Here is a 15,826-nt window from a genome sequence, read left to right on the forward strand (position 1 = left end):
AACATTCTGGGGAATTTGTTTACCTTCAGGTTCCTGCTATAGTATTTTGAATCTAGGAGGCCCCATGAATTTAACTTTTAACATTACATTTAAGACAAGGATCCCTTGACCTCAATATATAAGTATGATAAGGTTTTATGATTAAAATATGTTACAACTTTTGAACAGTCTCAGATTCGTGACCAGCTCACTGCTGACTAGTAGCTGTATTTACTGAAATTACTGCATTTATCAACAATAGTATACACTCAATGACTTCAAATTGTGAAACTTCAATCAATCATATATATTATAAAAGAGACCAATTGGCAGACTACACATGAAGTCTTGTTTGCAACTTGGCAAAAATAATCAATATGATCACACCATCATTATTAAATGCACCTAGATACTGAAAGATTTGTCACTTTCTATATCATTCCAAAAGTATTAAAATCAGTCACATCTTTGGTATGTGTCGATTTACCTAGGTACGCCCTGAAACTTATTCGTCAATGGCTGACACACATCACCCTATCACACAGCTGTCACACTGACTCATGTACAAAAGGGCTATCAATGCAGTTGTTATTGCTTTACAGCAGATCATAACATAATCACAAAGCGTGAAGGTCTTAATGTTAATTGGCACCTTGTTATCTTACCCCTCACAAAGAAGAATCACAATGCTTGGACCAACAAACAGTGAGTATTGTCATACAGCTAATCAGCTTCATTGAAACTGTGCATTACTTGACCCAAGATTCTATTTACTCAGAGAAGTACCTTGGTGTCTACCTTGCTAGTCCTGGGTTATACACTTTGGGGTGTCAGACTAAGAAATACAGATCCCAGGATGACCATGTTTCAACAGCAAAAATGTACAAAGTATCTGCAGGTATAGACATTTTTATTAAAGTTGGTGTCGTTTGTTCTTTAATGCCACCCCCAGCAACTTTTTAGCTATATGATGGCGGTTTGTAAAATCATCAAGTCTGACATCATGAGCATCAATCAACGCAATTTGGACACGATGACATGCTTCAACCAAGTCAGCGAGCCTGACCACCTTATTCTGCTTGTTGCTTCTTACCACTTGCTTAAGACAAGCATGGGTTGTTGAAGACCTATTCTAACCCGAATATTCACAGGTCTGTTTTCTTTAAAGTGTGACGTGGGCACTGACAAAAATGTTTGGGTATGACCTTTGGAATTCAAGTTGCCAATGAGGAGAATTCATTTTAAAGAAAATATTCTTATATTCTTATATTTATCCCTTTCCATGAGATTTGTTCAGCTTAATTGGGCCAAGGACATTTCTCACTGTTTTTAGATAAAAAAAGGAATGTATGTCAACTGGGCCACTATGACTGTGTTTACAACTTTGGTGAAACCCCATAGATGAGCAAAGGGGGGAGCTGACAAATAAAAAATCACACTAAAAAGCATAATAATCAGGGTGAATCTTGTATTCAAACAACATGGAAAAATTCCTGCCAGAAGCCATGGTAAATAAGGGTAGGGCATTCATCAAAACATTTCTTTGTCTGGTAATAGTATGTGGTTTTTTTGCGTTTATGGAGGTAAAAACATAAAAACTGGTGTGCATTCATGTACTGTTTAAATCTGTGTTTGTACCTGCATAAATGCAAAAACGTATTGAAGTCAATATTAATAATACATAAATACATTTACCAGAATTATTATGATTATTATTATTATTATGACAAACCTGTCGACAACAGTACGAAATCAGTGACATCGTTAAACACAATAATGCAACACAAGGCCGGCGGATTCTATTATTAGCCAATCAGAAAACAGAATCCATTAGTGGTGTGGCCTCACACTTTTGGGTTTATGGAAACAAACAGAATTGCTTGGTTAGCCAATCAAATGGCACACAATCACTTACAACATATTTATTACGTAGCGACTCAAACCACAACTGGTGCTGCTATTTAACCAACCCTCAAAGCTGTTCTCCCTAGTGTTTATGTGTTACTTGGCATCAAGGCCAAGGTAAATATTTCGACTTTGAGGTTTGCAGGAAACAAACAATTACATCTGAGACTCCTAGAGAATATTCAATGAGCGAGTGAGCTGGGCTTAATGCCACATTGTGCACCATTGTAAACAGCGGTAGAAACTAACAGTTTTAGTCCACAGGTCCTTATAATGATAACATATAGTAAAACCCTTAAAAATGGCAAATTTCTACTAGTCCTTATGATACCTTACTATTGGGCAGTTTGGCAAGGACTACAGGACTAGTGCCAATTTCTACCGCTGGTGAACTCACGACCATGGTGCTCACAAACCTAGAAACAAAATCAGGGTGAACCCAGATATGAACCCGAGATCATATGTTTCTGACCTGCCAACTACATGTAAACATAGCATCTTGGTCACCCGTGCCCTACAACATTCAATGCATAGCATAGGCACCAGTTCAAAGAGTACTACTCAGCGTTAGAAATTGGCACTAGTCCAATAGTGAGTGAGTATGGTTTTACGCCGCTTTTAGCGATATTCCAGCAATATCACGGCGGGGGACACCAGAAATGGGCTTCACATATTGTACCCATGTCGGGAATCGAACCCGGGTCTTCGGCGTGAGGAGCGAACGCTTTAACCACTAGGCTACCCGACCGCCCCCACTAGTCCAATAGTTTAGGTATCATAAGTAATAGTAGAAATCTGCCCTTTTTATGGGTTTTGCAAAATGTTATAATAAGGACTAGTGGACTAAAACTGTTATTTTCAACCGCTACTACTGCTGTGTAAATATATGACACTTATAATGTTACTGTGACTTCACCAGACACATTGTATTTGAATTCCAAAGGAGTCTGCCTTGTGCTACAACAGTGATAGTGGAGGGGTTTTTCTGGGGTTCTACTCACATTTCCTTCTGTTGAAACTATTACTACATGTACGAATGATAATCATTATGGGCAGGGACCGGGAAAACAGCTGTCTCCTCTCATTCCTAATGACAGATATTCACTATTGTATTTCTGAATCATGAACATAAAAAATACTCTGAATCTTACATGATCGCCAACCACTGAACCATTATAAATCAACCTGTTTGTTTACCACAAGAACTTCATCTTTCGGACATGTCAGATGTTTTGGCTTTTGGAAACTGTTATGGAATTTCCACCTAAGATACTTTCTATCACAACACTTCGTCTAAAGATTAAAAAGCAGACTCGTGGCGTCAATAGCAATGCAGATACAGATACTATACAGGCCTAAGTTTTGAAGTTGACCAGTCGCATGATGTTAGCAGTCTTTATTATTGTGCACAGGAATGCTGTTTATTAGGTATATATTTAGCAACTTTCAAATACACCCACAACTTCTCAGGTGGAGGATCTATGCCATAGGTCACAAAGTTTCAATCATTACTGACAAAGTGTAGTGATGTGGCTTTGGTTTAGGTGGAAATTCCAGGGCAGCTTCAAATATGCTTGTTTGTGATTCAATCTACGAACACTTACAGGTGATCCTGATGACATTTGATAACAGTTCAGTTGTCACATTCCATTATCTACCAGGTACCAAGTGGTGATACCAAAATGTGTATTTTGCCGTGTTAATAAAAGGCACAATATGCAAACTGATGAGATCACGTTCTTCCAAATTTTCAAGTCTAAAACATCCACAAAGGAGAATTATAAAATTATATAGAAACAGTTAAGTAATAATTAATAATACCCATAATAAGAAAATATAAAATAGTGAACCTGTCTTCAAGTTTCTGTCACTACAATATGGTTAATCAGTTATAACATGCCTGATCTTGTGTATTGCACCCAGATAACCACAAATAGAAACATTTCAAGGGGTGAAGTCTATTTTAACTTCTTAACACATAAACGATTTAAGAAGGGCCAGTTACTTACCTAACACTATGACACTAATCTGCTGATGACGCCAACTCATTTATATACCATCATTTATCATAACATAATTTAATAGGCTATTGCCTTCTTCTTGACAAAGACATGTCCAATTAACCTAATATTGATATATGGTTCGATCAAATTCGCTATGTAAATCTACTGACAGCTTACATCTTTAAAATATACTAAGTATAACATTCGACGATGTCTTTGTAAACACACCAAAGGATTCACACTACTGCATGCCACCATGTGAAATAGCACGAAAACAGGTGACAATTATTCCCTGATCTTGACTGTCTGGTACCTAAGCGAGTTTTTTTAAAGAAAGACTTGTGAAGATAATACATATAATATAGCTATATATAAACTTACCATCTGGGGGCTTGGGAAGATCCATACTTATTAAGATATTTGTTTAGATTTAGTCACAACAAAACACCACAAGTCCGCCGCTAACCTAACTTCCGTCTAAGCCTTCACGGGAATTGTGGGTAAAACTGTTTCCACTGTTTTTTTACTTGTTTGGTCAGATGAGACCTCGTTAACTTCAAAGTGCTGTGATGTCGTAATAGCCGCCATTGTGAATGCTTGTGACTTTATGAGATTTGCCCATTTGTAATAACGATATTTTTCATTAATTTATGCAGCCTCGTTTCTGAGAATTCCTGTGGCGGCGGTCTGCAAAAATAATGGAGGGATGCGAGTGCATGTAATGGAAAACAACCGGATTTTTAACTTAGAAATGACTAAAGTAAGTGTCATTTTCAACGGAGCCCATTTTTAAATTATACAAAGCCCCAAATGCATTCCAATAAATTATTTATTATATAACCGGATAAGTAATATCGGCTTTGTTTTGAACGTCCCAGAAAGTTCTAGGGAACTTTGATGTGATGTAAACATTCCTCGAGATAGTGCTACTTGTAGCACGACTTATCGGCTTTATACGCTTCGTTGAATCGACGCGTTCAGCTGCGATCTTTTTTTTAATTAGTCCTTGAGACGACCCCTGCAATAAAGTCATGGTGCTGATTATTAAAATTGAAAAAATAAAATTAACATGAATAAATTAATGAGAATGCATATAATATTTGCCTCTGAGTCAAACCGTGGCATTTATCATGTTTATGTCGATATATATTAGACTACCTATATTGTTTGTTTTCGTTTGAAAACGTTTTCATGTTTGTCATGTGTTTTGCTAAATTAGGATATAGTAATATACTTATATTTCTTTCGATCTGGACAAAATTCTCAGATAATGCCTCATGTTGAAGGTCTATATTGCTAATTGTCACTGCCCTGATCATGCATGCTTGAATTGGAAAATATCAGCAAGCGCCTTAGGCAGTGACTGTGAGTGGTTACTGAACACTCACAGCCCCATGACTAACAGAAATCAACTGTGATTAACATCAATAAGGTTCTAGACTATTCTGTATTGAACATGTGTTGCAAACTGTAACATTGTAAAGTGTATACTTACGGCTCACTTAACTTAGACAAAGAAAGTTTAGTTGTCCATGTCTGTTCCCTTATTTCTTTTTCACACTTTTATTATCACTTTATAGTATTTGTGAAACTATGAGACATTTTACTTTACTTTTGTTTATTTTTGTTATTTAGCTATTGATTGAATTTCCAAATCCATGTCTTAATATTAGCAGGAATTGAACTAGATGTGATCACTGATCAGAGGCAGATATTCAGCCCCATGTCTAAAGCAAAAGTTATGGTTTTGTAGAGGTCACTTGTATTTCACTGATAGCAGGCCCAATATTATGAGGAAGAGGAAGAAGTTTTGGTTTCATATTAATTATTGCATTAAATGCAATGATCCAATGTTAAAAAAAGAAATGTTTTATTCAAATATTTGAACAAAATCACCTTATATTGCCAGTTTGCCTTGCAAATTAACTTAGTTTGGAATCATGGATGAGTACCGGATTAATATTTTGAACATGTTAAATACTGCTTCAAATATTTGTTTTGTTATGCGCAACATGTACTGCATATATTTTATATGCCATTTTCGGTATTTCATATATTTATATATGATTTAGCAGATTTTATCCTCTTGAAATTTGGATTGAAGTTTAACAAATAGTAAAGTATACTAAACTTGTTTATAAACTTGACATGCTCAAAAGGCTGTAACAATGTTGGTGAACAAACATTAATTATTCCTTTAGCTCAGCATCGCCTTAAGCTTATGTTGTATTTTAGAAGTTTGGGTATCATTTTAGTGACGATTTACCGTATATACTTATATATCATAGATCATTGTTTACTGAAGTGAAATATGTATAGCATAATTATTATTCAAATTTTTGTCATTTAACTTTCAAAGTAAGAAATATCTTTTGTAACAAGGTCCTCTGCATGGCACCAAATCTTTTGAGATTGTGGGCCATGAACTAATTGTTGGCTAAACTAAAGGTAATGCAATGTTTCTTATAGGACAGGGATTTAGCTTATATAAAGATAGATATCTAATTGCTTTTTGTTGAATGAAAAGTACTGTGGTCATTTATAAATATATGAATAGCTGTTTTGCGTTGCTCAAGTTGTATATTTGTTGCACTGATACCTGAAAATCATAATGTGAAATTGGAGATTTGAGAAAAAATATATTAATACAATCAGTATGGAAAATGTTAATTTATAAATGGAACAAATTAAAAACTACTGAAGAGATTTTGCATGATTTCTACCATAGTTATATGAAAAGAAGTATTTATGCTCTACCACCTTGCACCCATAAAGCACACTACAGGTTATCCTCAGAACAAAACTGCCCTTTATGCACCTGTGTTATGTTAATGAATAATGTTTGTATACCTAAGCCTATGACAGGCTTCAAAACTGAAAGTTTAGTTTTGCTGTTACCAAGGGATTAATAGAATGTTGTCAATAAAGTATTTAAGGGTAATTGACCTTCACTGAAAGAAAAACAACACTTCTGTCAATATCAGTCTAGCTGTTTGTGGAGGGGATTAGCGTCAATTAAACTGCAATAAGTGATTATCTCCTTCATGTGTCTCACATTTGAACTTCTGTTCTTTGTTTTCGTGCTGATAATAGCGCAGGCAGCCATATTATTATCAGTGTTTTGCTAGCTGTGCAGCCTTGTAACGGCACATTCTAGATGAGACTAGCCACAGCTCAAAGTTGACCCACTTGCCTGGCGAGCCCAGCTCAGAGCTAGTGATTAGGCAAGCAGTACTGCGAGTTTGTAGATGTAAACAGTGTTGAGGTGACTGTCTGGCTTCTGATTGGTGGTCAGGTGGCGTGACTCAACCTCCACGTAGCACGGCTGTGCTATATAAGGCTGAGCCAGCCGTTCACAGGGTGTAGGATCAGTACCACAATGGAGGAAAGCGAGTGATCGGGAAAGTTGGGCTTTTAGCCACCTAGCTGTTATGGCAATGTCAGTTGAGCAAATTGAACGTTGGAGAGAGGCATTTTAACGAAAGTCGATCGAAGCACGGCTACTGTTCCTATCATCAGGGCAGGATATTTTGGAAATTCAAACAGAAAGCACTGTGTCAGCAGAGGCTTCAACCACCAGCGACTATTTGGAAAAATTATCATTCATTATGAGAAATGTAAGTATTCAATGATGTCATCTTTGTTGCAAACATTGTCACTGAATGTAACGTTACTGTCATGCGATCGGGTTGTTTTGGGAACAGTCTATAGGTGTCTAAATCACCTTGGTCATGATTGAGTCGAGCTTCCTTTGTTGTTGTTTTGCCCGCACTCCAGCCACACAGTGATTGTGAGGTAGGCCAGCTATAAATAGATCTTGATGTCAACAGCTCCGCTCGGCTGAGGCAGGGTTAACCCCAGTCGGCGGTTTCGTTTCCCCCTCATTCATTGCCCAACCCGATGGTAATTTTAGACAGGGCTAGATATTTACCTGCTGACTGGCAAGTGATCAGCTCAGTCAGGAACAAGCTATAGAGAGGATATGTTGGTTGGTAGGCCTAGCGATAGAAGGGAAAGAGCTGGTGAAGGTATCTGCGGAGCTGAGGGAGATAGGCTACCAGGGAAGAAGAGGCAAGGTGTGGAACTTTTACATTTGATCAAGTGTTTTCTTCCTTACGGTTTATTTTGATTCAGTTTTGGTGGAGTTTTCAGGTATTTAAACAAAAATCACATGGTCTAATTTGTAATTTAGTCAACTCATGAAATTTTCAAGTTGCTGATTAGATCTAGATCTAGTGAATTTTAATTAGGCCTAAGATTAGCAATTAATATTCAAGTCAAGATTCATGTCTAGTTAACTGTTTTTGTATATGTTGTGAACTTTGGTTTTGGATAGACTCTCCCTGATGTAATATTTCTTATCAGTCATCTTTTGGCTTGAACAAGACGGGATAAATATGACTGATGTTAGTTACTGGTTACCCAAGGCTCGTAGTATGGCACAGGTCCACTCCTAACAGGATAGACCTACGTGTAAGAGGATGTGTAGATCATATTGCCAAGTTCCGTGAGTGGTGGCTAGCTTGCTAGGAGGAAGTGCAGCGTAATGACATGTCTGAGGATTGACTAGGTCTTAGTATTAACAAACTAAAATAAGCAACCTTGAAATATCTGCAGCATAAGGCAGATTTTTATTTGACCTGCGGAGTATGAAAGACATTTTCGAAGTAAAATTATTTTTTAAACAAATTTACATTTTGTTGATGTGGAGTTTGTTGTTGTGCAAGCAGATATTTTAGACAAAGGTTTGTGTCAACATGTTCAGGCACTTTCGCTAACAAGCAGTCAATTATCTCTTCTGTTTGTTTAAATACTCTCTGGGCCATAAATACATCAATGCTCTCAGCACTAACCCTCATTAAGAAATACTGTGTTCACTGAAGCATCACCTCATTATTGAGGCAGGTGGCCTGTTAGTTTATTGAATGACTGACTGTGTTCATTGTTCCATGCCCTGGTGGATGTAATGCTAGCTACAGGCTGTGTCATGTGTCTGTATACCCTGCTTGGCTGTCATCCAACCTAATATGGTGTAATGATCACCAACAGGCTGCTTCTGCTGTCATAGGAAATCCCCTCTTAAAATAGACCAGTCATCACCTACCACTGATAGCTTGCTTCTGATTGGCGGAGGTTAGTCCCAAAGGGGATTTCCCTGCAGGGATAGTCACAATTTGCTTTGACGATCTGATTGGTCATTGATATTTCACTTTGTATGAAGGTGGTGGTAAGTTCAGGAATTTCAGTTTGTGAAACTGAATCCATGGCTGATAACTGGCAAGTGAAAGAAATGAGTTCAGTGCAGGGTTTGAAGCTGATAGAGGCAGGACGTGTGTATGTAACTTACTATTTGAGTCTTGTATTTATATTTCAAAGATGTCACTATTGTGCATCCTTGTTTTCCAATGTACACAGTATGCTAATAGGTTGTTTTTCTCTTCAGCTGGACAGTTCATCTACATCACGACCAAGTCCACCCCGACCGAATTCTCTGATGTTGGATAACGCACTCACGATGGAAATGGAGATGGTATTCTCGGACATGGACAACAACAACCACCTAAACAGACAGAAGGGCAGTCGCAAGAAGAAGCGACGAGCCGCAGACATTCCTGTCAAGAAGTTTGACGGTGAGTGCCTCATCATTTACCTCACATCTCGTACTGAATTAACATTTGTTGAATTATGTATTATTCATTGTAATATTAACAATTGCATTTATTTACTTGGATAGTAACTGATTCTATATATTATCTTTGCAGACCTGTACAAATCAACAGGTGAGATCCTTGGACATGGGGCGTATGCTTCAGTCCAGACCTTTGTCAACAAAGATTCCAACAAGGAATATGCCGTAAAGATAATTGAGAAGCATCACTGTCTGTCGAGGAGCAAGGTGTTCAAGGAGATTGAGATCTTCAGCATGTGCAGCGGGAATGAGCACATCCTCAACCTCGTGGAATACTTCGAGGAGGAGGAGCACTTCTACCTGGTGTTTGACAAGATGGCTGGTGGGACGCTGTTGGGCAACATCGAGAGCAGAGGGCACCTTTCAGAGCGAGAGGCCAGTTTGGTCGTTAAGGAAATTGCAAAAGCTCTGGACTTTTTACATGGCAAAGGTAAGGAAACTCTTTATTATTATTTTTAATATTTATGTATTTGTACATTAATTCATTCAGTAAAGTAACAATGGTGATTTATACATTCATGAATTTCAGAGAATTCAGGTTTTGATGGTATTTGCATCTTATTCTTGCAGGAATTGCTCACAGAGATCTGAAACCTGAAAATATCCTTTGTCAAAAATCGGATGAGGTTGTTCCATTGAAGATCTGCGATTTTGACCTGGCAAGCGGAGTGCCAAAGAGTGGAGATTCTGATGTCCGCACCCCAGAGCTTCTAACACCAGTAAGTATTCATAGATGTGAGAAAGACCTGTGAAAATATTTGAAGATGCATGAGTGGTGTTACAAGAGAACAGTATTTTGTCTCATAACAGCGTTTCTAAATGTGTTGCTTGTGTCCTCAGGTGGGTTCAGCTGAATACATGGCCCCTGAAGTGGTGGATGCCTGGGTGGGCGAGTCGTTCTCCTACGACAAGAAGTGTGATCTATGGAGCCTGGGCATTATCCTGTACATCATGCTGTGCGGCTACCCTCCGTTCTACGGCCAGTGCGGAGAGGACTGTGGCTGGGAGCGGGGCGAGTACTGTCAGGACTGCCAGGAGATGCTCTTCACTCGCATCCAGGATGGCATGTTCGACTTCCCGGAGAGCGAGTTCTGTGAGGTGTCAGAACCTGTTCAGGATTTGATCCGCCATCTGTTGGTGCGGGACCCCCGGGCTCGTTACTCAGCTGCTGATGTTCTCAAACATCCATGGGTCAGCCAGCCACCAGCGGCCACACCCCTGGCTACTCCACATGTGCTCACAAGGTATGTTGTGTTACAAAGTTGTCTCAATTAATTTCACTCTCCCAATTATTATGTGGTTTAAGCATCTATAAATCTATCACTTGCAGTCTTTAAATTAAGGATGAGAGTTAAGTCTTTGTCATCATAATATGTTTAAAAATGATAACCCCATTTCTAATACATCTATGTGATATGATGTAATATTCTATGTAATTGATTATTCACATGCTAAATGTTTATCATAATGCTTATGATTCTGTTTTCTTGCAGAAATAACAGTACCAAGGATTTGGAATCTTTTGCGGAGGCAGCTATTTCTATCAACCGTATGATGCAACAACACTTGATGATATCAGACCCACCCTCATTCTTTGTGGGTCAGTCACTGACTGAAGAAGATGACAGTGACTCAATGGAAGAACAAATTCAAATTCGCATGAGACTTTCGCCCCCTGGAGGTTCGAGTCTGGCCAAGAGGCGGGCGATGCGGTCTAGCCAAAGTGACGACGAGGAACACTACGGATCAAGCACCAGTGTTGACAGCCTCTCGTTGCCAAGTTCTGGCAGTTGGGCATAAAATGACTGTTTTACATAGAGATAATATCGAGTCAGACCAATCGCCATGTCTTTCATCATGTTGGGGTGCGTAGGGAATAGGGGAGGGAAGCCAAAACTTGCGGGTTGGGTGAATGAGAGAGAGAGAAAGGAAGAACGAGTGGGAAGATACATCTTCTTGGGAAGAGATGTTGCATAGACTTGTTACACAGATTCAGTATTTTAATCATTACCATTTTACATACATTGTTCATTATTTCATCATCAGTGTGTATCGTCCATTGTCTACGTCCTGTTTTATTATGTTTGTATTTTTGACACATTTGCATGTATTTTTTTATTGAGCCTTTGAAATCGAACTCGGCAATGGAGGCTGCCTTGTGGTGCATGTCGGGTTTCCGTTTCACTGGTTTTGTTACAACTCAGGATATTCAGGCTCTGCTACCTTTGACACGTTGTGGAAAACTACATTTGTTGGGGTGATCTCATATTTAAAAAAAAGAAAAAAAAACTCGCAGCAGACATAGTGCTTTTGATAGTTGCAAGAGACCATGAACTCTTATCCAGAAACTGCAATGAGTGTCCAGGTTCTGAGCCCAAGCATTCAAAATATGTGTGAACTGTTCCAGAATCATGTCCGAATTGATCATTCATTGTTGGAGTGGATAAACTCCAAACTCTCATGACCATTGTCGTCATCATCTGTACCCTGTCACCACCATTATGTTGTCTGTGTATACAGTGCATTGTACATTACTGTCATTCCACTGTCAATCAAGTGGATCATTCCGTTATCATTTGAACAGTGCATTTTGGTATAGATATGGTGGGAATACTATGACATGTTTCTCAAATTAATCATGAATTGCCTCCTTGCTTACAAGACTAATTGGTTCTTGCATGATAGTGGACCAGCATACACTAGGAAATGGATCTTTTAGTAATATTTAGTTAAATCATTTTTTCGATGGTACCTCTACACATTTAGCTCAATATGACATTTCAGAGATCTATCTCAGGGTCCTAAGAAGGGCAAACAAGAGCCATTTGGCTTGCATAATCATGTCTTGTAAGCATGGATGCTTTAAAGAACGGTTGTAAGAGAAGCAAGGTCAGAATTTGTCTCCAGTTTCGACAAGTTGGTGTGTCCAATGTCGCGAGGCTGATTCTGAAGGAAACTGTGATATTTGATGTTGTATACTTGAATGCCAAACAAGCATAAATGGCAAACTCAGTGCTTCTGTGTATACCAAGCTGGAGGTGCCTTGTGATTCGGGACTTGGAATCTCGCATTAAATTCAATCAACCTCTGAACTATCTCACCAAAGTTTCAAATATCAACTGTTTTATATTGATGCAGATTATATGACAGAGAAATATGAGTAGAAAATGTATAGGATAATTTTATTACTCAATTTTGTTTTAAAGTTAAAATTGCATTTTCGTTTTCATTCTTTTTACCCCTGAAAACAATCCTCAATGTTAAGAGTTTAAGTACTCTTCAGTTAAACTGTGCAATTTTTTACACTGTAAGAAATAAAACTTAAGTGGAAATTATGTACCTGTACAAGAGGGAGGCTCATCGGCAATGAACTGTACAATCCTAGACTGTTATCCATGGGTGCTAAGTCTTAAAAGTGAAAAATGGAGAGTCTGTTCACGGTGTGAAATGTCCATCTTAAATGTATGAAAAGTGCAAATAATTCCATATGATAGAGAGATCCCCTGTTCCACCAGACAGGGGCTTGTGATGAAGTGAAGGTGTGATTGTACTGGCAAAATGCTAAGGCCATTGCAGAATGGTGGGATGTACAGTTTCTTTTTGGAAACGACATTTTTTTTTAATTGAGAAAGTTTTGCATAAAATAAATCTATTTTCAAAAAAATGCAACTTGTCTGTTTTTGTTTCATGATTTCCTTTCAGCATCAAGGTTTTATGTCTCCAGATCCAATCCTCACCACGAGACAATCCTATGTTGTAGGAAGGCCTTGATCAATAAGGCCAGATAAATGTACATTGACATCGGTTTTGATCATGTTATCCCGGACTGCCTTCAAGTTGTTACTCTGAAAACAGGGGTAGTATGTTGCTGGCAGTAAAATTGACTTCGAGAAGATCTTGATATCTTGACCCCTCCTTTTTAAAAATGCTGGATCTGCACTTGGAAGATAGATTATGGTTAATGTTCTATGACCTTTGTCCAATCACTTGAGATTAATCCATATTTTTTTAATAATGATTTTGCCGTGTTTGAACTCTTGTCTTTGCTCAGTTAGCTCTGGTATACATACACAATATGCATATAGATATATAGAATGACTGGCCAGAAATCTGAGTGGATTGCCCATTGGTCTTAACTATGTCGCCTGAAATGAACTGGCACGCACACACACGCACACACAAAGGCATACTAAAATTTATACATTCAGAAAGTTTCTAGATGATCAGGTAAGCTAAAAGTAAAATGCATGACAACACTATGACGTCCCACTTGGTGATATTTTCAACATAATTACACAATAGGTAAACACGAATCTCGAAAAGACACCCCGTCATTCCAAAATTCTGTATCTGCACTTGACAATGGTCATATTCTCCAGTGAAGCAACCCACAATGTTTTAGAAACTTGTGGAACATATACGTGGCTATTGCGAACGTGGCTGTTGTAAACAGACCCATTCCGGAAGCTTCCAATGATACATTGCACGCACGATAAAATCAATTAACCCAATAATTTGTACCACTACATGAGTGTGATTTGTTTCCAGTAAATCATTTTATCTATCATTGGAGGCACAAATTGCTTACCTCTAGTAATATTTGCTATTGGTTTTGAGTCAAAACGTGTTATCTTTTTAACCAACTCGACGGATTTTCTTTCTTATCAAATACTCACACCCTATATAGTTGAGTAGACTCGTCCATCTAGGATTCTCAACTTTGTGGACTAGTCTAACCTTGTTTATTCTAGGGAGGAAGTGCGATGGCCTTGCCCCACATTCCCCGTGTTTACGACAACACCCTGCCGTGATGGAGCAGATCTTCGCATACTGTTGGCTTGATGTGACGGAGGGCGGGGATGTAAATGGTGGGGGTTAAGTCGCACCCTGGGGCGCCGGTTGATGACAGGTGCTTGGAATATTCTCGTTCGCTTTCCTGTGGCCCGGTTAATGTTATGTATGCTGTAATGTGATCGTAATGTTTGTTGTTGAAACCAGGTGTATTTTATCTGCTCATCTTTTAAGTAAAGTGTGCATTGATCTTAGGGGCACCACGTCCTGAATGAAATTAGGCAGGAGAATGTATTAATTAACAATAATTTTTACGCCCGCTATTCTTCCATGTTTCCACAGTGTAGAGTTGTATGGTCAATAACTTTGATTTGTTGGCGGCTTTGACCAGACTTGTTGACATATGGCAGTATTTGGGATTTGATACACAGGCTTGTAAAGTAAAACTGTATATAACATGTATAAAAAGCCTAAATTTTCCTGTCTACGGTGTCAGGTGACCCTGTATGACGAAGTATACCCGTGTGGCGCCTATAAGTATGCCTGTGTGGCGTCTAGGTATATTCTCATGGCGCCTAAATTAATATGCCTGTATGGCGTCTTACTTAGGCCTGTATGCGTCTAGGTATGCCTGTATGGCGTCTAAGTATGCCTGTATGGCGTGTTGGTATGCCTGTATGGCGTCTGGGTATGCCTGTATGACATCTAGGTATATTCTCATTGCGCCTAAAATAATATGCCTGTATGGCGTCTAAGTATGCCTGTATGGCGTGTAGGTATGCCTCTATGACGTCTAGTTATGCCTGTATGCGTCTAGGTATGCCTGTATGGCGTCTAAGTATGCCTCTATGACGTCTAGTTATGCCTGTATGCGTCTAGGTATGCCTGTATGGCGTCTAAGTATGCCTGTATGGCGTGTAGGTATGCCTGTATGGCGTCTGGGTATGCCTGTATGACGTTTAGGTATATTTTCATGGCGCCTAAATTAAGATGCCTGTATGCGTCTTACGTATGCCTGTATGGCGTCTAGGTATGCCTGTATGACGTCAAGGTGTGCCTGTATGGCGTCTAGGTATGCCTGTATGGCGCCTGGGTATGCCTGTTTGGCGTCTAAGGTATCCCTGTATGACGTCTATAGGTATGACTATATGGCGTTTAGGTATGGCGTCTAGGTATGGCGTTTGAGCGTCGGAGGTTCGTTGGGGTGACGGGGATAGACACGACATATATGGTAAAACTAGTTCGTGATGAATCCCCACGAAATGCGGATACGCGGTTCCCGAGAAACCATAGCCTTGAGCAGTTAGTGAGTGAGTGAGTGAGTGAGTTCTATCACAAATTGTCAGTGCACTGGGTGGAAAGCCCAAAGCGCCCAGATCAATTACGGTACCAGCTGAGTGCAGCCATCATGGTTATGATCATGATGCCGACCTACCATCATGATCATAATCGGGACCAA

The 15,826-nt window shown here is 39.0% G+C and overlaps 2 protein-coding genes across 10 annotated transcripts in view; one reads left to right on the forward strand and one right to left on the reverse strand.

Annotated features, from left to right (window-relative positions):
• LOC124134605 (calcium homeostasis endoplasmic reticulum protein-like) overlaps nucleotides 1-4,551 on the reverse strand; it is a 59,647-nt gene extending 55,096 nt beyond the window's left edge. For all 7 annotated transcript variants that reach the window (XM_046499531.2, XM_046499530.2, XM_046499528.2 and 4 more), the window contains exon 1: nucleotides 4,269-4,551. In XM_046499531.2, coding sequence (XP_046355487.2) covers nucleotides 4,269-4,293 — 25 coding nt within the window. In that variant the 5' untranslated portion in view covers nucleotides 4,294-4,551. The remainder of the gene's footprint in view (nucleotides 1-4,268) is intronic.
• Nucleotides 651-12,731, forward strand: LOC124134606 (MAP kinase-interacting serine/threonine-protein kinase 1). Of its 3 annotated transcripts, XM_046499532.1 has the most exons (7): nucleotides 651-684; nucleotides 4,544-4,647; nucleotides 9,331-9,517; nucleotides 9,650-10,006; nucleotides 10,147-10,295; nucleotides 10,417-10,820; nucleotides 11,070-12,731. In XM_046499532.1, exons 1-7 carry the CDS (start codon nucleotides 666-668, stop codon nucleotides 11,374-11,376), a joined length of 1,527 nt encoding a protein of 508 aa, XP_046355488.1. In that variant the 5' UTR covers nucleotides 651-665; the 3' UTR covers nucleotides 11,377-12,731. The 3 variants fall into 3 exon arrangements, with proteins under 3 accessions (XP_046355488.1, XP_046355489.1, XP_046355490.1); XM_046499533.2 differs by lacking the exons at nucleotides 651-684; nucleotides 4,544-4,647 and adding an exon at nucleotides 7,232-7,504; XM_046499534.2 differs by lacking the exons at nucleotides 651-684; nucleotides 4,544-4,647 and adding an exon at nucleotides 7,819-7,963.
• The last annotated feature ends 3,095 nt before the right edge of the window (nucleotides 12,732-15,826 follow it).

The sequence above is a fragment of the Haliotis rufescens genome, unplaced genomic scaffold (assembly GCF_023055435.1).
Source record: "Haliotis rufescens isolate VD_foot unplaced genomic scaffold, xgHalRufe1.0.p SCAF_2, whole genome shotgun sequence".
Taxonomy (NCBI): Eukaryota; Metazoa; Mollusca; class Gastropoda; order Lepetellida; family Haliotidae; genus Haliotis; species Haliotis rufescens.

What these genes read in the sequence shown, in the direction of transcription:
- LOC124134606 (XM_046499532.1), top strand. An exon ending in CCCCAGAGCTTCTAACACCA is followed by an intron (nt 10,296 to 10,416) that starts GTAAGTATTCAT and finishes TTGTGTCCTCAG; the next exon opens with GTGGGTTCAGCTGAATACAT. An exon ending in ACTCCACATGTGCTCACAAG is followed by an intron (nt 10,821 to 11,069) that starts GTATGTTGTGTT and finishes GTTTTCTTGCAG; the next exon opens with AAATAACAGTACCAAGGATT.